At 45.3% G+C, this 22,417-nt stretch overlaps 5 protein-coding genes across 8 annotated transcripts; 2 read left to right on the top strand and 3 right to left on the bottom strand.

Annotated features, from left to right (window-relative positions):
- Window positions 1–41: 41 nt before the first annotated feature.
- On the top strand, window positions 42–1,661 carry LOC122622093 (protein AAR2 homolog). The gene is made up of 2 exons (XM_043800274.1): window positions 42–1,274; window positions 1,340–1,661. The coding sequence occupies exon 1, from the start codon at window positions 110–112 to the stop codon at window positions 1,247–1,249; it is 1,140 nt and encodes a 379-aa protein (XP_043656209.1). The 5' UTR covers window positions 42–109; the 3' UTR covers window positions 1,250–1,274; window positions 1,340–1,661.
- LOC122622095 lies at window positions 1,331–1,753 on the bottom strand. Its single transcript, XM_043800279.1, has 2 exons — window positions 1,519–1,753; window positions 1,331–1,465 (listed from the first exon to the last, which is right to left on the bottom strand). Exons 1-2 carry the CDS (start codon window positions 1,651–1,653, stop codon window positions 1,331–1,333), a joined length of 270 nt encoding a protein of 89 aa, XP_043656214.1. The 5' UTR covers window positions 1,654–1,753.
- Window positions 1,754–2,489: 736 nt separating this feature from the next.
- LOC122622094 (14-3-3 protein epsilon) lies at window positions 2,490–10,141 on the bottom strand. Of its 4 annotated transcripts, none has more exons than XM_043800276.1 (4): window positions 9,782–10,141; window positions 4,843–5,312; window positions 4,591–4,771; window positions 2,490–4,526 (listed from the first exon to the last, which is right to left on the bottom strand). In XM_043800276.1, the coding sequence occupies exons 1-4, from the start codon at window positions 9,843–9,845 to the stop codon at window positions 4,456–4,458; spliced, it is 786 nt and encodes a 261-aa protein (XP_043656211.1). In that variant the 5' UTR covers window positions 9,846–10,141; the 3' UTR covers window positions 2,490–4,455. The 4 variants fall into 4 exon arrangements, with proteins under 4 accessions (XP_043656211.1, XP_043656212.1, XP_043656213.1 ...); XM_043800277.1 differs by having other exon boundaries at window positions 2,490–4,523; window positions 9,782–10,140; XM_043800278.1 differs by having other exon boundaries at window positions 2,490–4,511; window positions 9,782–10,138.
- A 375-nt stretch (window positions 10,142–10,516) lies between these two features.
- Window positions 10,517–12,915, top strand: LOC122622092 (ribosomal protein S6 kinase delta-1). Its single transcript, XM_043800273.1, has 3 exons — window positions 10,517–10,730; window positions 10,790–12,532; window positions 12,592–12,915. The coding sequence occupies exons 1-3, from the start codon at window positions 10,635–10,637 to the stop codon at window positions 12,808–12,810; spliced, it is 2,058 nt and encodes a 685-aa protein (XP_043656208.1). The 5' UTR covers window positions 10,517–10,634; the 3' UTR covers window positions 12,811–12,915.
- A 902-nt stretch (window positions 12,916–13,817) lies between these two features.
- Window positions 13,818–16,507, bottom strand: LOC122622097 (pituitary homeobox homolog Ptx1). Its single transcript, XM_043800280.1, has 2 exons — window positions 15,355–16,507; window positions 13,818–14,883 (listed from the first exon to the last, which is right to left on the bottom strand). Exons 1-2 carry the CDS (start codon window positions 16,251–16,253, stop codon window positions 13,965–13,967), a joined length of 1,818 nt encoding a protein of 605 aa, XP_043656215.1. The 5' UTR covers window positions 16,254–16,507; the 3' UTR covers window positions 13,818–13,964.
- Window positions 16,508–22,417: the final 5,910 nt, after the last annotated feature.

Genomic DNA, 22,417 nt, shown 5'->3' on the forward strand with positions numbered 1-22,417 from the left:
AAGACAGATAACTTATCGAAATCGAGAGCCCATCTGGCAACTATCTGAAACGCCCGCACTTGCAATTGTTTTCTTTTTCGCAATAATTGCAAGCGGCCAATATTTCACAATGAACAAAGACAACTCCAGCATGAAAATGGATCCCCAGCTAGCCCTGCGACTGCTGGCTGATGGCGGAGTCCTGGTCATCGCCGGTGTACCCGAGGGCACGGAATTTGGCATTGATCTGTGTGCTTACACCATTGGTCCGGATTTCCGAGGCGTCAAGATGATTCCACCCGGAGTCCACTATGTATGGTGCTCCTCCCGAGGTCCCTACGGCGATGCAGCTCCTCGTGTCGGATTCGTGCACTTCTTTCATCCGAATGAGATTGTCGTAAGAGAATGGGACCACGAACTGGAAGAACTGCGCCCTCGGAGGATTGCCGAACCGGAAGTGGAGCGAGACCGAATCCGCAAAAACCTGGCCCAACTGGAGCGTGTGCTGGCGCCGTACGACTATCGTTACGTGGTTCAGTGGAAGGAACTCACCGGCAGCGTGACGGAGTCATGCGTGAATCGCTGTCGTCCCTCAGAAGGGACCATCCGTACGAACATCGAACTGCAATCCTGTCCGGACGCAGATCGGCCGCGCGGAGGAGCCGCTACTGGCAGTATCAGCCGCCGGAATGCTGCAGCTCGGCTTCTCTTAGATGAGAGCGAACTTCTGCCGGACCTAAAACCCGTGGAAGGAACAGCTCCGCGCTTCAGTACTGTACCCCTGCGTGTTCCACACGATGCCCAGCCCGCTGAAGTTTCCCGCCACGCCTTGGATTGCATAGATGCTGTTGACAAACTGCTCGAAGGCTTCGAAACCGATGATGGACTCATTGAGGAACTGCAGCTGGCCTACGCATTTTTCCTTGTGGGCTATTCTGTGGAGTCGCTGGCCCACTGGCGCAAGCTTCTGGGCTTGCTTGCTCACTCGCAAACAGCGGTCACAAAGCATAAGTTAACGTACATGAAGTACAGCGAGGTTTTGGCCCACCAACTGCCCCACCTGCCCGAGGAGCTGATGGTGCCTGGTCCGCATAACACCGTCTACAAAGACGTACGCGAACTGCTGGTCAATCTGCATGCGGGCGGTTTAAGTGTCAGCGCTGAGCGGCTGACGAAGCGGCTGGAGAAAAAGTTGGGATGGGAATTTGAGGGCCTGCTGGACGAGGACCCCGAGGACCAGCCTGTAGTTATCGAACTCCCGGAGGCCTAGGAGAAAAGCGCTATGCTTTCGAAATGTAATTCATATATTTGTAATACAATGGACTGAAACTGATCTATATTTATTTATACTTTAACGCAGCGAGTGCTGGGTGCGCAGGTAATTCCACAGATCCCGAGCCGTGCGGATGCTGACCATAAATTGGCACAACTTCGTCTCGATCAGGCATAGAATCAAAAACTTGGCTCGCTTGTCCTTCAGCAGGGACTGCAAGGAGTATGCGGCATGGGTTTGCTGTAAGCTTAGGCGGTGCCACTCACCTCCTCGTTGTTCTCGGGACCATTCTCCACCACCGTCCAGAGTTCTTCCGACTCCAGATACGCCCGCACCGTCATCGACCAGGCCTTGTAGTTGTCCAAACCTTTGAGCTTCTCAATTTGCAGCTGCAGTGCCATCTCCGAGACTCGAGCAACGTTTTGCAACTAATCCGCATTCAGGTCTTTTGCTATTTCTTTACCTTTGCCTCTTCCAGCTGTTGTCCAGATTTCAAATATAGATATCTGAGAATTTGTATCTGTATGCATCGGCTTTTCCATTGTGCACATCAGCAAGCTGAAAACAATGGCCACTAGACCCACTTTTCTTGTTGCTTCTGGCCCAACGACATTGAGCTTAAGTGGACACTTCTGATTTGACGCAGAAACGTTGTCGCTTTCTTCTTTGCCTGCCTGCCTATATTTTGCAATGACCACAGACTAGCGTTTTAGTTTGGCACATATTTATTTTGAGCACCAGCAGTACGCTTTCTAAGCTGGCATCCTTTGGATATATCAATACTTGTAAGGTACGAAACTTATCATCTCGGATAAGGCTCCGTACTGCGAGCTAATAATTAATTACTGAAGTGGCTTTGATGTCGATTTATTGCTGTGCTTGATTAGCAAATGATAATGCTGATAAAATACGAATTTGTCTGCAAATCTATATTGTAAACTTCAGTAATAGGTAGGTTATCTTATGATAACATTTCTCTAAACTTCTGAATGCGTTAAATCGAGAAAAGCGTCAAAAAACGTTAGAAAAATGGAAAGGAATCGTTGTCAAAACAAAAGATTTTATTGTTATTCATAGGCGACTCCCCGCAAAATAATAAACTATCTATTAAAGCCATTGTGTCGATAAGAAGAATTTGTCTATATTTTCAATCTTTCGATGATTGCCAGTGAGCATTTGAACAAGCCCATAAAAACACGAGCCCCAAATTCAATTAACAATAAATTGAGATGGCCAATTGTTGTTTTTTTATGAATTTTATTTGAAATGAATACGAATGTCAGTTTTAGCTGCTGGTTTCTTGTATTGCTGTTGTTGTTCCGTTCAAGAATGTGGCTGTTGTTGCTGCCTCGGCTGATTTATGCTTAATTAACTTTCTGCACGGGCCTTTTCTATTTGGCGACTGCAAAATATTAGTCTGCCTTCTTTCCTTTACTTTTTGCGCGCCTCATGTATTAAAAAACAAAATCCAAAACCAAAAAACCACGGGAAAGAGCTGCGAATAAGCTCGTGCGAAAATTCTCCTGTAGCTGCTCAGCTCATCAGCTCATGTCATTCCTTCGCTAATCACGCAAACACGCTACAGATAAGGCTGCCGATGATGTTGTTCTTGTGGGGGATCTCTTGGTTTACTGGACTTCAGGCTAAATCAAATGATACTCGTCTGTGGCGGTTGTGGTGTGGGTTTCCGTCCAGGTTTCTGTCTGGGGGTTTTGGACATGGGGGGGGGAGCGGAATCGGAATCTCGGAGGCGGGGTTAGTTGGGGGGCGGAGGGTGGAAAAGTTCGAAATCTCTACAAATTACATAAGTGGTAGGCATAGAAAATATACAAGTATATATGTATACAATATATATATATATATGTACCGTTGTTTTTGTTTTGTATTCTTTTTTGTTTCTTGTATTTAGCAACTACAAATACTTTTCTATATTATTAATATGTTTTCTTTGTTGCGCAAGGTAAGAGATGAAGAAAATTGGTTGCGATTGCGATGGAGAACTCAAAACGAAAAACAGAAATCAACCAAATTCCCGTTCGATTATTTGGTTTCTTTTGATTTGACCATGCGTGTGAGTGTGAATGGGAGTGTGAGAGCAAGGAAACGTTAAGGGAAAACAAACGGCTCGTATGCGTAATATGGGTGTCTGTGTGTGTTTGTGTGTCTGTGCGGGTGTGTCGGTGTTTTTGAACAGTACACTTACATACATACAAATTTAAGCTTAAGAATTCGTTTTGAATTTCGCTTAACTAACATTCCTTTTTCTCATTTAATATAGTTTTTAGCTTTTGCGTCTTTCATTCTGTTTGCTCATTTCGTTTCGTTTACTCCATTTAAGTTTTATTCATGTATTAAATTTAAATTAATTGCTGTATTTTTTCCTTACATTTTCGACTTTATGTTTTACTTTTACGTTTGCGCTTATTAAATCGTTTTTCGTTTTTATTTCCTCGTTCTCACGTTTATTATTGGCTTAAAATTAAAGTTGTATTTTACGTGTTGCTGTCGTATTTAAAGTTTGTTTTAAAAATTAATGCATGCCAACTCGATGAAATTTGCTTTGTGATTTACTCGTGTGAGTGATTGTTTCTCGATTTTCGTTCTTTTCCTGCTTGTGTTGTCTTGTGGTTTAAATGAAGTTTATTTGTTTTGTTTCGTTTTTGCTTCTCATAATTAAATATAATATTTATTTAAATATAATATAATGCTTGGTTTTCGAATGCAAAAAATTCAAATGTAGTAGAGTTGATGTTGCAGTTTTCTAACGTGGAGGAGCCAAATCGCGAAGCGACCACAACTTAATAGTACCGCGAGTTCTTTTCGTTGCGATTCTGTGCCGCAGCAACAGCCGCGCCACGCCCACCAGGCCGCCCAATTTTCAAACATTTAGTTTGGTTTGTTTTTTCTGTTTTTGTGCTGTTGCTTTCCATGCTGTTTATTGTTGATGACAAATTGTTGCTGCTGGTTTGCTTGCTGTTTTTATGTTGCTGCTGCTGTTGCTGTTGTTACTTTTGTGATCGGCTGCTATGGTTATCGTTCGTCGGCGGCATTGGGATGTTGTTCCTGCCGTGTTGGTTCCATGTTGTTGTTCTTGATGTTGCTGTCGTGTTTTTGTTGTTGTATGCATATATATTATATGGTATTATATTTACTTTAGAAGGTATATAATGTGTTTTAAATGGAAGGGCGGGGGTTTACTTAAATTACGACACGTCCTGATCCTCAACATCCTGGATTTGCTCTTTGGGCTCGCCATCACCTGCGTTGGGGTCTACTTCTTAGTATAATATTTAGAACTTAATAACGGAGCCGAACAAGTGGGTGTGATTACAACTTACCTTCTGCCTGCATATCGGACGTCCATAATGTGAGGTTGTCGCGCAGCAGCTGCATGATGAGTGTCGAGTCTTTGTAGCTCTCTTCACTCAGCGTATCCAACTCGGCAATGGCATCATCGAAAGCGGCTTTCGCCAAGCGGCAAGCGCGGTCCGGCGAGTTGAGAATCTCATAGTAGAACACCTACAATGATTTCAAAAATACGGAATTCATGAGACATGGTGTCTTTAAGGACTTCCTAGTCAATCACTCACCGAGAAGTTCAATGCCAAGCCCAAGCGGATGGGGTGTGTTGGGGGCAGATCGTTCATGGCAATGTCGCTGGCCGCCTTGTAGGCAATCAGCGAGTTCTCCGCCGCATCCTTGCGGTCCGAGCCGGTGGCGAACTCGGCCAGGTAGCGATGGTAGTCGCCCTTCATCTTATAGTAGAATACTTTGCTTTCGCCGGATGTGGCGCATGGAATGAGATGCTTCTCGAGCACGTTCAGAATATCCGAGCAGATGTCGCGCAGCTCCTTCTCCACCTGTCCGCGGTAGGTTTTGATCATCTCCAGTTTCTCCTCAGCCCCCTTGTTCTCCTCCTTCTGTTCGATCGAGGTGATGATGCGCCACGAAGCTCGGCGTGCTCCGATCACATTCTTGTACGCCACCGACAGCAGATTTCGCTCCTCGACGGTCAGCTCTACGTCCATGGAGGCGACCTTCTTCATGGCCTCCACCATTTCTGTAATGGACACAAAAAATAAAAGGTGTGGACTTTAGTATACAAGAGTACATTTTAAACCCGCTTATGTTTACAATAATAAGGTGCAACATCTATAACCAAATTTAGCGGCATGCACATTACTGCTATCTAAGCCTGTAAGCAATGCCTAAAGCAAATATACATCATATAACATATAGTTCATATGAGTCATTTAAAAACAAAGTGTTCATAATGAAGTAATGTTTATGATGTAATCTACAGAATGCTATCAGACGCTTTTTTATTAACAACTTCGTAGAATACAAATGTTTTAAGGATTCGTCATATAATTTTGAAGTGCATTCGTATGCTATTTATAAACTTTTTTTCATGCTAATATTAAAAACGAAAAACATTTGAATAAGAAAACTAAACGTAAATGAAGATTTATACGAATTTACATGATATATATTTCAGTAGATAATTTGAATTGTATCCAAGGTATGGAAGGCTTGTTATCTGGACTTTCCTTACCCTTGTCCTTGTCCCCGCGGCTGCTTAGACTACCTATTTTCTATTTCTTATCGGCGACACGCCCAATCCGCGATGATATATTCATGCACATATATTTATGCATTACTTGGCGTTGCGTCTACGCCCGATTTAACTGGTTCTGTCATGCCAATACAGGGCCACCCAATCAGCCGGTGATAAGGGCTTCCGCCACATTGCTGCACCCAATCCTATCGGCCCCATCGGGCATCTCTATCTGCGTCTGCATCACCATCTAAAACTGCGTCATGAATCACATGTTCGGAACTCGGCACGGAAGCAAACAAGGAGCTCGTATATCACAGTAAAGTGAGTAGGTTAAGAGCTGATATCATTTTGGGTTTTCATTTCCTTTTCGAGCCAGTTTAGTGAAATCTAAATATATTTTTGGCGTTTAATTTTAATGCTTTTCGGCCTTATGATTAATATTTCAATTAAGGAAGATAAGTTATAATATCTGGCCGAGGGAAATGTATAACACTACGGAGCCAAATCATCTAAATTAACATTGCAGTGCTGTCTCGGGAAAAGCAGTTGCAGCCAACTATCTCGGGCATATCTTGTTGATAACAATACAAAGCTATACTACGGAAATATTGTAATTGTAGCGCGTTTGCTGACTTGCATAGTCTGCCCTTTCGCTCGCACCCGCTGCCCGTCAGCTGCTGACGTATTTCGCACACAAACACCCACACAAACGCACACAGAGACATCGAGACATTTGCCGACTGTCTGCTTATTAGTGCGGTTGTTGTTGTAGCACGTATTTGTGAAAATTGCCAATAAAGTTGCATGATTCACGAACTTTTGTGGCTACGATCTAACTTCAAACATTGTTGTTTGCATTGGCAGGTTGTTTGTAGCCGATGCGTTGGAAATGTGCACACACATTTTACGACGAGTGCAAGCGAGGCTTACTTACGCATAAAAACTGATTGGGGGAGATGTGGGGAGCAGGTCGGCGCTGGGTGGCGTTTGGGGGTGGTGGCTGGGATTTTTCCAGCTTTAAAAGTATACCGCACATGTTGCTTAGTAGTAAGTAATCCACTACCAATTATGAGACATGCGCGTCAGCACAGTCACTAAATAATGTACATATAGAAAGGCGAAAATCAATAAAAGCGTCCCAAAAATAAAGAACCAAGTCCCGCGGGGATGATAAATCATTTGCGGACCCACAAAATGGGGAAAAGAAATGGAAACTTCTCGAATCATCTAAACTTTCAGGAGAAACTGCAAAGTTCACGAAATAGTAGCAAATATGTTATTACGAAAAAACTAGATAGATGTTTCCAATACTAGACATTTGGTCAATGCAATGTATCTTTGCAATGTATAAGTACAAAACTGATTCCAAGTAGTTTCTTGAGAATTTAATGCCAAGCAGCATTCACAATGTTGTTCATAAAAAATGATTACAAGTAAAAAAAAAAAAAAGAACATGGCCATTTAAAATCCGATGTTTTTTTGGAAAAACAAAAAGTAATGGAATATGATAAACTGGCGACAACCCTGCAATAGTAACCCACCACCACCCACCGACGAAACATCCAAAAATATAAAAGTCACGCGAGCTGGAATGGAAGATTGGAGCGAAATAGGGAGCAAAAGGAATGGGCAGGATTCCACCCCCTCCTATCACACACCCCACCCCATGCGATCCGTCCCCTCCCTTATCAGCCGCCTGTGGGTGTGTCTTGCGCTCGTGTGTGTGTGTGTAAGTGGCATAAGGGCGCAGCAGCTGAAAAACATGCGCACATACCGTTACAGCGAGCAGAGAATGTGTAATTAGACAAAGGAAGCAGCAACAACAGCGCCTAAAATGGTGCAATTCGAGCAAAAAGCGAGCAACAAACAAAACACACCTAACACCACCCCCACCCACCGCCCATCAATCAACTTTATGTATGCTACTTTTTCCACTCATTTTTTGTCTGCCTTTTGCGCATATTGACGACATTGACGAGAACGAACATCAACGGAAAAAGCAGCGCGCGACCTCGAAAAAAATGTAGATAGAACGCAGAGAGCGCAAGATGGAAGGAGCACGGAGAGGGGGATGGGGGCACAGGGGGCAGCACCTGAGAAAGCACACTTAAAGGCTGACGTTAATGTGTGCAGAAAAGGGGAGTGGAGAGGAGATCATGGGGCGGAGGGCGAGGCAAGTTCAGATTGGGGGCGCAGACATTGCCGGCTGGCGGCTTCGCCGCTCCGCTCTTCACCGCTCTTTCTCTCTTTGTGCGCCCTGGTATTGGTGCTCCAGCGTGAGCTCCACCGCAAAATGTCCAAGTGCGACAAGGCCAACGCCAAGTGCTGCACACCAACACACACCAATGGGCGAAAATAAGAAGACAAACATGTGATACAGACACAAATATCCCCAGTGGTGTATGTATGCATGTTTGTGTGTGCTAATAGTTGATTGACTTCTTTGCCGCCGCCACCGCCCGTTAATGTTGTCAGTTTTGCAGGCAATTAGTTGCAGAGTACTGTTGCAATTATTGTTGCTATATTCGCTGCCCAAGTACAGCAACAAAAAGAAGCAGGAGACGTAGGAATCAAACCAAACCAAATGTTTGTTAACTTTTTACAGCCACTGTGCAGCGTCGCCGACACTAAGACACACTAGCTATCTCGTTTTAGCACATGCAGCGTTTACGGCAATTGGTTAAGCGCGCGCTTTTTGCAAATGCCGAATTCGCCGTCCTCCTCCCACGACGGCTATCTTTGCATTTTGAGCTGCCTTTTTAATTAATTGGAGTATTTTTAATTAAATATAAGCTAAGGCTACTGCAAAAGCAACAATAAAAACCGCCCGGCAGACACTCATCGGCTCACGCACACTTTCATGCACAAACACACATACACACACGCATACATGCGCAAAAAGCATGAGTAATGCGAGAGTAACAGAAGAAGCAGAGAAAAATGTATATTTCCTTTTTTTCGCATTATCAGACAGGGTTGCCAAGTGGCCGCATAACTGCTTGCAACTAGCCGCAACTAATTTGCATAAATAACGAATTAAGCAATAGGCTGAAAGTGAGAGAGGGAGACAGCCGGCGACACAATCGATTCATTCATCGATTTTTCGCAGCAACGGCATGGTGACGACGCCGCTGCTGCTGCGCATGAAAAGCACATTTCGTGGAAAAAAGGGGGTCTGAAAGAGAGGACTGCCCCATTCCCCTGCCCCACAATCATTGATTTTGGGTGTGGAATAAATGTATTTAACAAAATAGAAACCCCAAAAAAAATGTGTCGTTTCTAGAAAGTTACGCCTTGACTACTAAGAAAAAGAAAAAAAAAAAACGAACTGGAAACAACTACAAACCGCCCTTAGCAACCAAGGAAGAAAATGAAATGTTGGCTGCCGCGCAGCCCTCGCTCGCAACGCCAAATACACAAAATTTCCCCCTCTAAACTAATACTACATAGTTCCAAAAAGAATGAATAGAAGTAGAAGAGCAAACTATTCGCAGTAAATTATAATACGCAATTCCGTTTCTTTCTCTTTTTGTGCAAAACCACGCGAATTTTTGCCGGTAAAAATCAGGTTTTACACTCTGTTCATCTCTTTTCGTTCTTCCGACGCTCTGCTTCTTCTTCCACTTCTTTCTGCTTCCTCCACCTCCCGTCCTTCTCCGTCTTTTCGCAAGAAATACTACTCATCGCGACGCTGCGTCGCTTCAACTGCAGCTACTCCGAAGAAAATTTAAAATTTCCATCATTTTCTCTGGCCGAAAACTTTTTAATTGGAAAATTCGGATGAAAAGTGGCGCTGCAGACTTTTCAACGACCACGCGACGACGCAATGAATCGGGAAGAAAAAAATCTCAGGCGACCCCTCCCCAAAGCGTTGGCGCTCCTCAGTCGAGAAAATTTTCCCTACTCTACTCGCATTTTTCTACCGTTTTCTACCATTTTTTTTTTCTCAATTTGTAGACACTACTCACCGTCGTAGCGCTCGGCCTGTTCGGCCAGCTTTGCCTTGTACACGTTATTCTCGCGCTCAGTCATTGTGTTGAAGCCTTTTCGGTTAAATTAATCCACAGAAAAAATTATTTAAATGCTCCCGGTACGTGCGGCGTCGATTTTGCTTGCTGCTTGCTGCCTTTGATTCGTCGCCTTCTTTTTTTCTCTACTTCTCGAGCGGTGTGACCGTGTCGGGCGGCGGGTGAAACACTAAAATTGATGGGCGATGGCCCGATGAGCGCCTAAAAAACGCATGGCGCATGCGGAGCGCATGCGCGAGCGATGGTGGTAAAATCGGAAAAGTCCCTATATTGATTGTATTGCTGTCTGGATGATCCCTGTGAAAATCGGTTGACGGCCTAGTTTATATTTAGCCGTTTTTAAGTTTGATAGCTTAGTGACACATTTCGAAAAGCAGTATGTATTAATTTATTAGATTATAGGTTCACTCAAAGCAATGCTGTTAGCAGGGACTCCCAGTTCGGCCACTTTTGATTTACTTTAGTCAGGACACAACCCATTTCCTCCATGGCTTGATGCTGGTGTCCATTCCGATAATAATATAGTGTTCGATTACAGTATCAATTTTAAATTTTAAAATATGAAATATGATGAAAAAGGGCTTCATTTATTTTTTGTATTATTTTTATCGTTCTAAGTTATGGAGATAAGTTAGTCAATGCTTTCAATGTACTTCGAAGTCTGGTAATTGTAAGTTTGAAATGCTTTGGTCACACTAGCTTTTATGTTGCTAAAAAAGTTGGGGAAAAACGACATTTGATATGGGAAATATGTTTAGAAACTAAACCGCCAGGTCTTCAAGCAGCTACCAGAATGAGTCTCAACCTGGGGGGCTGGATCCACAGCTTCACAGTGACGGACACCCAGGAGCACAAGGGCGGCTACACAATATACAAAATCACCTCGATTGTAAGTCGGTTTTTGGAGGCCAAAAATTGTGCCAAATAGTAAACCTCACCCACTTTTAGGTCTTCCCGAGGTCGGTACCTCAGGCTCTGACCTGCCTGGTGGTGTGGAAACGGTTTCACGATGTCAAGCGGTTGCATCGCGAGCTTAGCCGGCGCCACAAGGGTCTCCAACTACCCGGCAAGTTGCCAGTGCCCACCGATAGCTCATATTTCAAGCGATTCGATGCGGCAGTCATCCAGCGACGAAAGGAGTACATCCTGCAGTTATTAGACTTTGCCGCCCAGCATCCGGCGCTGTACAAGTGCTCAACATTCACGCAGTTCTTCCAGGAGACGCCCTCTCCAAATGGATCGCCTCTTAAAAAACTATATGTGGAGCGATCTCTACGGCTGCAGACGGAAGACAATGGCTGCGGAGGTGGTGGAAGACCTGGTGGTTCGGAAACAGGAACGTGCGCTGGAGCCATAGCCGACATATGCGATAAACTAGACTTGCCCTATGACCCACACGATGCTGGGGGCATCACGCCTCTAGATCCGCGTTGTGATAAGGAGCAAAAAAACAATGAATCCCAAGCCAAAGAAACTGAAACCGAATTAGAAACGAAACAGGAACCCAAGGCAGATGTAGTCTCGTCCAAAAGGGATTATCTACGCCTTCTAACGCCCATGGCTTCCTTAGAAAGCGATGACAGCGACTACATTTATGAGGCGGCTCTAGAGTTCAGTCATGCCGTTCAAGCGGAGGTAAACCTGGAGTACGCTGAAGCCCACGAGCGGTACAAACATGGTGTGGACCTGCTGCTCAATGGGGCCAAGCAGGATAGCAGCGAGGAGCGCCGATTTATAGCCAAGGCGAAGATAGCCAAATACTTGACGCGGGCTGAGGAGATACACGCTAATTTCTTGGCCAACGATTGTCCGACGAAAAAGATGCAGTTTCAGCTCTCTCTGGACACGACAGACGGGGGAAGTGTGACTCATTTGGAGTGCCCCTGGAATCAGTTGGCCCGCTACAAGGTGCTGCAGATTCTTAAAGATCGTGTGATGCAGGTGCAGTGTGTGACGAAATCCCAGCAGCCGGCTGCCATTATGAAGGGCATTGAGAAGCCGGCCAGTCACTCGCTGACCCAGAGCATATTTCTGCCCCAACAGGTGCCTTACATGGTGCAGCTGGTGGCCTACTTTCAGTCAGAACAGAAGATTTTCCTCCTACTGCGGCAGGCGGAGGGCGGCAGGTTGTACGATTACCTGCAGAGCTACACGCCCACAGGTATTAAAAGCGAAAATTATGGAGAGCTTTTTCCATCGGACCGAGAGCATGAGGAGAAGGAAGGGGAGGAGAAACCCCTTACATCAGACAGCGACGTCAGTGATTTGGTTCGCAGCTCCCAGCAGCTTTTAAAGTCCGTAACAAACACACTAAGCAACCTGCAAGCGGGAGTCGTCACGCCAAAGAAAAATAAAAAGGCGGATGAAAATCGCATCCGAAGTAAACCCATTCCGGAGCAGTGCCTGCGTCAGTGGGCTTGCGAACTGGCCATCGCCATACACAGTCTGCACGGCAAGGGCGTTATCCTGCGGGATCTGCACATGGGCAACATTTTACTGGGCGCCAAGGGTCAGCTGTTGCTGACGTATTTCTACCAGAACGAGGGTCTGAGCTCGGACGACAACTATGTGCACAAGGCGCTGAGCTTGGAGGCATTGGCTAACCACTTTGTGGCCCCAGAAAGACCGCTCACTTTCCGCTCGGACTGGTGGAGCTACGGCGTGGTGCTCTATCAGCTCCTGCTGGGAGTGGTGAGTTTAAAGTCTCCGATCAAAAATGTTTCGCTAATGCCAATCTGCTTTGCTTCTAGCCTTACAAAGTTACTCACCCAGGGCAACTGGAACTCTATGGTTGTGTTCAGTACCCCAGCGAGTCCTTGGAAATTTCAGATTATGCCAAGGATCTGCTGGAGCAGCTGCTGCAGCTTTCTCCGGACCTACGTCTGGACTACGATCAATTGCAGGCTCACGCCTTCTTCAAAGGCATCGATTGGCAAGCGGTTTTGGAACAGGGCACTGTGTCCACGTGAAAATAGCCACTATTTGCCTTGCTTTTATGTCCATAAAGTATTTTTGAGTTCGTACTGTACCTGATAGGGAAATTGAATGAAATCCTATTTGTGATTCCTTGCTTAGTTCTGATTGGTGTTGATTTTGATTTCTTTAAAAGAATCTGATTTCGCTCCACAGCGAATATTTATATTGTGAATCTGCTATATTATTTTCTAAATATTGTATATTACTTCTTGTCTTCAAGAAGAAGTGTTATAACCATCACTTTTGTTTTCGGACATTTTATGTTATTCCTTTTTTGAATTGGAAGTTGATCAATTATTGGTACAAAATACGATTTATTTATACGTCTATTATATACATTTGCAAAGTGTCCTAGTGTGTTGCTTACAATTATAAATTAAACTAAATTGAATGTAGGTGTAACAAAATTTGCAGCCGTTTTACAAAATTAGTAAGTAATAAATTTGTAAGCCAAATGAGCTCATATACAATAGAAAAGGCATTTTATTGTCTAACTACACAACAGCAAATGGGTCTTAGCCTACGAGTAGGATAACTAGATCTAAATTTGTTGGGCGACGAAGCTTCCCAGTGGGAGGTCACTCGTCTCCCGTTTGGTAAGGCACATTTGGAATGCATTCTGGGGGCGGGGTTCTCGTGGCAGAACCCCTAACCCTGGACTAACCTAGACTTAGACTGAAAAAAACCGCATGATTTGGCAAGACTTGTGGATTCCGTTGTTGCAACTTGCGTAATTAAACCTAAAAGGAACCTATGGCAATATGAAAATAGTGGCCAGAAACTGCGTGGGACTGGACAGAAAAACTCCAACGGAGTGGAAATATTGACTAATAACAATATTATTTTCTTAGTAAATTAAATATCAAGGTTCTGGTCTAATACATTTGGACTTTCCCTACTTGTTATAGGATTATTTTTGAAAGAAACTAGTTTTAAGTAAACTGATGATGAATTCTACTTGTCTTTGGGAATCGGCTTTTCTGGAGCCCCACTTTCAGTCGGAGGAGCACAATTGGAAATGCTGCACACTCCACGCCCCCGGCCCTTCAAAATGGCCGCCGGAAACGGGCGCTCGGCATGTTGGTGGGCGTGGCCCAGCGTCGCTGGTGTTGTTGCTGTTGCTGTCGCCGGTGTGTGAGCATTTCTCTCAGTGCAAAAAAGGCGGCAGGACGTAGCTCTGTGCCTGCTGCTGCTGTTGCTGCTGGGCGACCTCCTCGCTCTTGATCACAGTCTGCATGCCGCCGCTGTCGTTGTCATCGCTGCTAGTCCCGCCTGCGGACGCAGCTCCCCCCGTCGCCGTGGTCACATAGTGCTGGCCCTGCGCCTCCACCAGGTGACAGCTGGCGCCAGGACTCAGCTCCAAGCCGGTTCCACTCTGATGGCATTGCAGGTGCACGTACTTGGCCTCCTCGGCACTCAGGTACTTGCCATTGAGTTGCTGCTGCTGTGCCTGCTGCTGTTGTTGGTGGGCATGGACGGTGACCAGGGTGCCGTCGGCCAACTGCTGCTGCTGGGCGTTCTGCAGTTCCGCCGGCTGATAGCTTCCGCCATTCGGCACCGCCTCATCTCCGTTTCCGGCCACCGAACCGGATGTGGCGCCCATTTCCATGCGCGTGGGACTGCCGTACTCGTAGTGCCGCATCGGGAAGAGCTGGCTTTCGTGCACATAGGCACCGTACTGGCCGGAATAGGTGCCATACGGACTGGCCGCCGGCGAGAGCAGGCTGAACTGGGGCGTCAGCTCGTAGGGCGTCTGGTAGCTGGTCCAGCTGTCCATGCTGCCCGGCGGCGTGACCGTCGTGGTCTGCGGATAGCTGGTGAACGGCGGGGCTAGGGTTCCGGGATTGAGCGTCGCCGTCGGCGGAGTACTCGTCTTGATGTAGCCCGTCTTGCGCGGCGGCTCGTGCTTGCGCCACTTGGCCCGTCGGTTCTGAAACCACACCTGCACCCGGGACTCGCTGAGATTCAGCTTGATGGCCAGCTCCTCGCGGGCGAAAACATCCGGATACGGAGCGCGTTCAAAGGCTCGCTCCAACTCTTCCAGCTGATAGGCAGTAAAGGTGGTTCTGAAGCAAAAATTGAATGTATCGAGGATTAATTGAAAGTCTGAGTGGGTTTTACACAGTTTGTCGTATAATAGGGAATAAAATTTTCGTACAAAGAATTCTTTTCAAAAAAGTTAGTGTTAGTGTTAAAGTACACAATATCCCTGTTTTTATTAAACAATCTATTTGTAATATTATAAAAGGGTTCCGAGCTGAATATATAGTTTAAGATATTAAAAAACTCCACTAAGACAACCACGTTCTGTAGATCTGTCACCGTTGGCCACCTCCGCTATGGGAACTCATTATCTAATAATTAGCCCCCCAGATTGCATGGGATTCCCTCCGAGTTTGTTGGATGTCCTTACGCGAAATTGCTCATACGCCCCGTGGTCACGGGCATAAATAGCAAGTGCTATCATCTTGTGCCTCATAATTTCATTGATTTCCCGTCGTTAAATTAATTGGAGTGGAGCAGCTCCGACCGCTTACCTCGTTTTCTTCTTCTTGATGCCATTGGGATCGCCCTTCTTCTTGCTGCCGCTTCCGTCCTTTTTTGGAGCAGGAGCTGCCACGCCTCCCGCTGTGCCCGCCGCCCCCTGAACGCCGACGACGGCGGAGGAGGCGTTGGTGTTGCCGGTGCCATTGGTGGTGCCATTAACCACCGTGGAGGAACTGCTCGGGGGAGTAACTCCAGCTCCACCCGCCTCCAATTGCGAGCACATCTCATCGGGCTTCTTGAGCTTGCCCCCTGCGGATCCTCCGTTGATCATTACGGGTGAGGAGTCCTGCAGCAAGCCGTCACTGCCATGATCCAAATGGTCCAGATGATGCGGACTGCCGCCGTAGAGATGCTGCAGCTGCTGCTGCTGCGGCTCATACTGATCCTTGGGCGACGAGGAGTAGTCCAGCTTGCCGTTGAGTGGATGATAGTCCAGGATGCCCACCAGCTGCTGCTGTTGCTGCTGCTGCTGCTGGGAGGACTGCTTGTGCAGCAGGATGCCATTGTGGCTGGGCGGGGGCGTGGCCGTATAGTGCTGATGGTGTTGATGGTGCTCCACCAGCTTCTGCGGTGCACTGATGTACTCGTACTTCTGGCTGGGCGAGTAGCAGCCGATCTTATTAACGAAGTCCAACTTGGTCACATAGTTGGGCGATCCTCCTGCGGCGGAGCCTGCTCCTACACCTCCTCCGCCATTCGGCAGAATGGTGTTGCAGTCGGGCAGTCGTTGCTGCTGCTGCTGCTGTTGGCTACACAACTCGTGGACACTGCCCAGCATCACGGGATGCATGGCCGTTGAGGTGGGCATCAGGGGCTTGGCGCCCAGTGGGTTCAGCGGGCCGCCGCCGAACTCCCCGAAAATGGGATCATCGAAGCTGTCGTGCTCCATCGTCCACGTCTCTAATCCTTGGATCGCACAGAAACAACACTAAGCACACAAAACACTAGCTAAACACTTATTGCGATATTGCGACACTTTCAATCCATTTAGTGTATTCGGCTGATTTCGAACTCAATTATCGCCGCTGAATTTTCAAATCAGTAGTTAATTGCATTAGGCAAACACATAACTGGTTGGTTGCTGGTGCTATCGGTGATATCGGTTAGGATGTGAGATATTTGGGAGTAGAGCCGCACGCTCACCGCTCGAGTCTTTGGCCTTAATTGACTCGGCTACTGGCGATGATTGTCCTTTTATACCGGCGCAGGCGGCAGCGCAGCAGCAGCGCCGGCAGCGACCAATCGCAGCCCTCCGGCGGCCGCCATTACCGCCGTGCGAGCGGGACGGCGCATGCGACCGCCGCTCTGTGCATTTCATGCTGGCGCGTGTGACTTTTCCGCTGCCCCTGCGATTCGACGATTTTCTTTTCAGCGGGGTGTGGTCTCCCCTACATCGCGATTTTTTCCTTTTATTTTTTTCTTTTTTTGACTGGGTCTAGCTGCCTGGGTCCAGTTTTTGGGCTTCAGCCGCGCAGGCACACGGCTACCAGCAGATCGAGATGTTCTGGGAACGGAAGAGCACGGCAGGATGGGGTCCTGGGAACGGGACTTTCGCCTCTACGGGCGATCAGTTCCTAGATCGCATTTAAGGACTCTAATGGGGTTTTAATCTTATTACTACCCAGCTATTAAATTGGGCATTTTTTGGATTTTGTTTACATAAGGATATTACTCTCCATAGATAGTTATTCATGGGGAAATTTTCTGAATATCTGAATGATCACTGAAGGAGTAAGAATGGTCATATTAGGAGGTAACCACTTTGTGAACTGTATATGTTCTGGTTACGTAGGAGTTACAAACTACAGCATACCTAGTAATAAAGGTACAAATTTATATATACTATACTATAGAAGACATTTTAGTCCCTAACTTGTCTATGTTTCGTAATTTGGGGATAGGGTATCAATTTGGTTTGAAACAATAATTATGTCTATTACGGCTACGAAATACGAAGACTTTTAAGGGATTTGGAGGATTGGGATTATGACAGGTACTACACAAAAGCTTTGCTTTTCCAGTGGTTTCTATTCAGTAGCCGTCTATTCAGCGAGAGGAAATAGTTATTGGCAAATTCAAAGTTCGCTAAAAGAACGAAACTTACAAAGCTAATAGCGCTAGGAAACGTTTCACATATAATTCCTAATTCCAACGCACTTCCCATTTTGGCGGGTTCTTGTTGGCACTTCACTGTAAAAGATTAGTTCCGCCTGGAGTTGAGAGAGCCCATCTATTCCGCGTCCACCTCATCCGAGAGTGGTCATCGCCACCCCTAACAATGCACCTTCATCGTCACACATGTTGGACGGACAATTAACTTCTGGCAGAGGAATTCCGATGGTCGTGGTTCCAATTGGACTCATGAGGGTGCTTGAGACTCGAGGTTGCAACCCCTGTAAGGGCTCGACTTGGCACGCTTGTGACCTTCTTCTTCCACTTCAGCCCATTCCCATTCTCAATCCCAATCCATTCCCACTCCCTGCTCGCGATCTTCCCACAGCGCGTGTCACCCTCTCAAGGATTGGCGTAGTCCCTTCTGTTGCGTGTGACCTTTTGGCCAGATGCTGGTACTCCGATCGCGGCGAGGTGGGCACTTAGTCAGGGGCTAAGTTATGGCTCATTTGGACAGATCCGAAGATTTCACGGGGCATTTGAATGGGAAGTGAAGAAGGCTGCCGAATCATGTGGGCATTGCAGTCGAAGAGGGTGGAAGTGGGCAAAGCGATACATTCAAATGGAGGTTGAGATCGGGGATCTGTGAGGGATAATAAAGGGCTTAAATAATGTGAAATACAAGTAAGTAATATGCAGTTACTTAGTTATTTATTAAGAAAATGTCAAAATGCCAATAGATCTACCAAATACCGATCATCATCAACTCAATTTAATTTCATGTTAAACCCATGTATTATAGGTTTAATTAAAATGTACATTTTGCATTTAATTGCAAATATTTCTTAAGCGATTGAAGAATTGGCAACTTCTTAATTTAATGCTTTACTTATTAAAAGACGAATAGCTGATGTGAAATAAAAAACAATTCGTCAAAGCAACCACAAACCATTAACGTTCTTAACTGTTAGGGAAGTAAAGAGATTTTGTGTCTTAATTAAAACAAAGTTGAAGCTGCCTCACATCCAGTGTGAAAGTTCTGTCCTCAAAGACCAGCCCGCATTGATGAAATGAAAAACAGCGCGGAACTTCTGCTTCCCAAGAACCCACAAAGGATCCACGAATATTCCCATCATAGGCGACCAGCGGACCAGAAGTAGAATATCCATCGAATTCCAGGCGGAAACCACATAAAAATCTCTTTCACACAGACGGAACCGGACGATTCGATACTTTTCGGCCTGGCAGGTTCCGAAATGCGGGCAAAGCCGAGATCTCTGGGAGAATGGACGCGGGGCACGCGATCAGAGCCGTAAGATGACAACAAATAAATACACCCCATACTGTGGGTACTGGGTCGCGACCCAGAACTGGGAGGGATGGTATCCGAGGGCAAGGAAAGGAGTCGGGGTCGTTGCGTGTGAATAATCAGACAGTATTTTGCATTAGCCAATGCGCCAATTATGTGGGTCTGGCTGCAAGGATTCCCGGAGGGGAGATGATACGGAAAACGGGGACGAAAACGTGGAGGTACTAAGGACGCAGTCAGGGAGGGAGATCAAGGAGCGATGATAGCATCTCGAGCAAGATCAAAAGTTAATTACTCTTGATCCTCGAACCCAAGGAGGTTAGAGTATAATAATGCCAATCACTGGGTACCAAATGAGGTTGGCGATAAATCGAAGATATCTGAAAAGGTCTTTATAAGCTAAAAAAAGAGTTTGTCGAACTACGGGTAGGATTTCTTTTTAGAGATAAGATGAGTTCTAAAAAACTTTATAGAGGTAATTTAGTTGTTAAAAAGGGTAAAATAGACGGGAGTTCAAACCTTTTCTATTATCACGACAAAGCAGATCGGCTATTATTGTATCTTGTAAGCCGTTTCATTTAATATTATATACAATTATATCCGATTATATACAATTTTTTTTATTTATTTTAATAAAGCATAACTGGTATGAGAACTATTATCTATTGCCCACATCTGGCAAAATGTATAACAATCTTAAAGTATAAATATACACAGATTTAATTGTATTTGGTTGTTATTAGTATAGTGTGCATTTGCATATCTTCAAACTTACCTATTCTTTAAATTTTTAATATAGATATGTTGAAGTGTAGTCACAGTCAGTCAGAAAGGGTTTCCTACAAAAATTGCATCTATAAATATATTACAGTAAGTTATTTGCTAAACTTAATTTAGCTTAGATCATCTATGAAAATGACTGTTCAGTACAGTCGCCGCCGTTTGGCCAAGTGAGCGCCTAAGCTCTTGCTGAATATTTTGTCATGTTTTTTCCATAACCATTAAGATACACACACTGGCAGACGGAAAGACAGCCAGACAGACGGATAGCGGGCTGAGGGGTGGCCAGATACTCAAGCCCATCGCCACCGCCACCACCATCATCATCATCACCATCATCATCGCATCCACACTTGTCCCACCGAGATGACAGTCCATATCAGCAGCGATATCACCACAAACAGCGACAACAGTCGAAAAAATGGCACCTTAAAATGAAATAATATCATTTATATTGTTACGACGGTCTTGGCGATCTTGTAAAATTAAGGATGTACTTGAGATCCTTTATGACTATAAAAATCCTTCTAAAACAAATTATTTTGTAACTCAATAAGTCTATAAGATATCAAAAATATTGGTTCTTTAAACAGTTTTAAGGGGAAAAGGCTGATAGTTCCAAAATGATCATTTGTTGTCACACAACTTAAGCTAATTTGAGTGTGGGGAGTGGTATGTATGTAGTAACCAGGTCTATACCTTTAAACCCCGTAGTCCTGTAGTTTCGCGTCCCCACTTCTCTCGGTGCAATAGCATCACCGACATTCCCTCATCCTCCATTATCACATTGTATTACGATATCAGCGGAGACAGCGACGACATTCTGTGTCGTGCCTCAACACTCGCAAATCGGCTATATCTACTATATCTTTTCCATGAGGCAGCGATGCTCCATGGATGCGCCATGCCCGCGTCGCCCATTCCCATTCCCATTTCCAGTTGGGTTTGCTTGGTGCGGCGATTGTGATCAGTTCGCACAACGAAATTCCAATATGGCGGACTCAAGTACCGCTACACGGACGCTCACACGGACGCACACTGGTGAAGAAGACCGGAGCAGCGCTCACACATACATATGCGTTCAATTAAGCTTCGTTAAGATCAATTTAAATCCCGCATAAAATATCAAATAGTTTTTGTATTTTAGTTCCACTTCTGACTTGGCTGTCGCTATTCGTTCTCGCTTTCAGCGTTCAGTGGAAAACAAGAAAAAAGCAAAAAACAAAAAACAATGAATGAAAGGAGGAAAAACCTCGACTTATGAACGTGAATACACCGAGCGAAAAGCTAAGGGCAAATTCAGAATGCTTTCCAGGTATGCAGTGCTATAATTGTTGCTTTTTGTTTGAAAAGCATATGCTCTGGTTCTTCAATCTCACCCCATCCTAAACAGATCTTTTCGTTATGACCTATTTGAACTTGTGATGCTTATTACTAAAATGGTATTGTTAAAAGCTCGTCTATACCTAGATTTCAATTCGAAATGTACGCTTTCAGTGCACATTTCGAAATCTACTGCCCACGAGACAAAGTCTGCAAGTAGACCCGTAGATACAAGCTGTAACCGGACCCCTCCCCCAGCCATCCAGCGAGTATCTGACCTGACAAAGACGTATAGCTTTTTCCCCATTTTCGGTTCGTTAATTCTCCATGGCACTTTGGGGTCCACACTTGCCTGGTACTTGGTACTTGCTCTTGCTGTTCTTGCTCCTCCCAGTCTACCCCCTTTACATGATATTGTATGTACATATGTATGTATAAGCTAGAAGGGGGCGGATGTGGGACGTATGCGTACTTTGTGTCTGACATCTGACCCACGATCACAAACGTCCACTCAAATTGGTTTGTGCATTTTGCTTTCTGAGGCTGCTGTCTTATGAATTTGCCATCATTTACATGAGATTTTTTTGGGCATGACTGTACCCGAGATCGGAGTTCAAGAATTGTGGCGGGAGTTCGGTATTACATTCCATGCTTATAAAATCAGTGTGGATATAAATTCAAATCGGGAGCCAGAACATTATTAAGAAGGTCTTCGTTCAACTTGAAACATTGAAATAAGTAATACATAATGCTAAAACAAAATCATTATAAACCAGTAAATCACTATAACTAAAGTTCTCTGTTTTTGTTTAATGCAAATGTGTTCATTCTCGGAAGCCAAAGGATTTTGCGTAACATCTCTTAGAGGACATCCCACCCTAACTTCCTTTAAATTACTAAGTGTTAAAGCAGTGAGTGTATCCCATTCCAGAAAACATTTAAGGACCAATTTGTCGTGGCATAATTGTTAAATAGCCAGCCCCCAAGCACACCCACCCACAAATCCGACTTAAAGCTTAATCCAATCAAAGGGAAAGTGAGAGAGGACGCCAATAAATTAAAGGCAATCACAATTGCTAGCGCATATCAGCCGCGATATATGGGGCATTTCACTATATAGAATGGGGAGATATAGCTGAAGATGTCAACCGCTGGGCCTGGCCGGTGTAATTGGCTTTGCGGCTTCTTGGGGCTGTCGATGCACGAAAAATCGCAACACAGTGTGCACAATTCAAATTAATTGCCGACAATTGTGACTTATTTAAGAAGAAGGCGCCATTTAATGCCCCATCTGAGTGGTGGGAGCGCTCCACTGCAGCTGCGGCAGTGGACTTAAGCGGCACGATCGCTCTCCCAGAGCAATTTGTGGTGTTATGTAATTGAAATCGATGCTCGAGCAATGCAAATGCCTGCAAGCATTTGAGTTTCGCCCAAAACTGGGCCTTCAATGAGAGAAACACGAGTTAGGATTCTTTCACACCTCCTACCACAATTTCATTTTTGTAAGAATCTTGTATCAGATATGTTCT

Source organism: Drosophila teissieri, chromosome 3R, assembly GCF_016746235.2.
Source record: "Drosophila teissieri strain GT53w chromosome 3R, Prin_Dtei_1.1, whole genome shotgun sequence".
Classification (NCBI taxonomy): domain Eukaryota; kingdom Metazoa; phylum Arthropoda; class Insecta; order Diptera; family Drosophilidae; genus Drosophila; species Drosophila teissieri.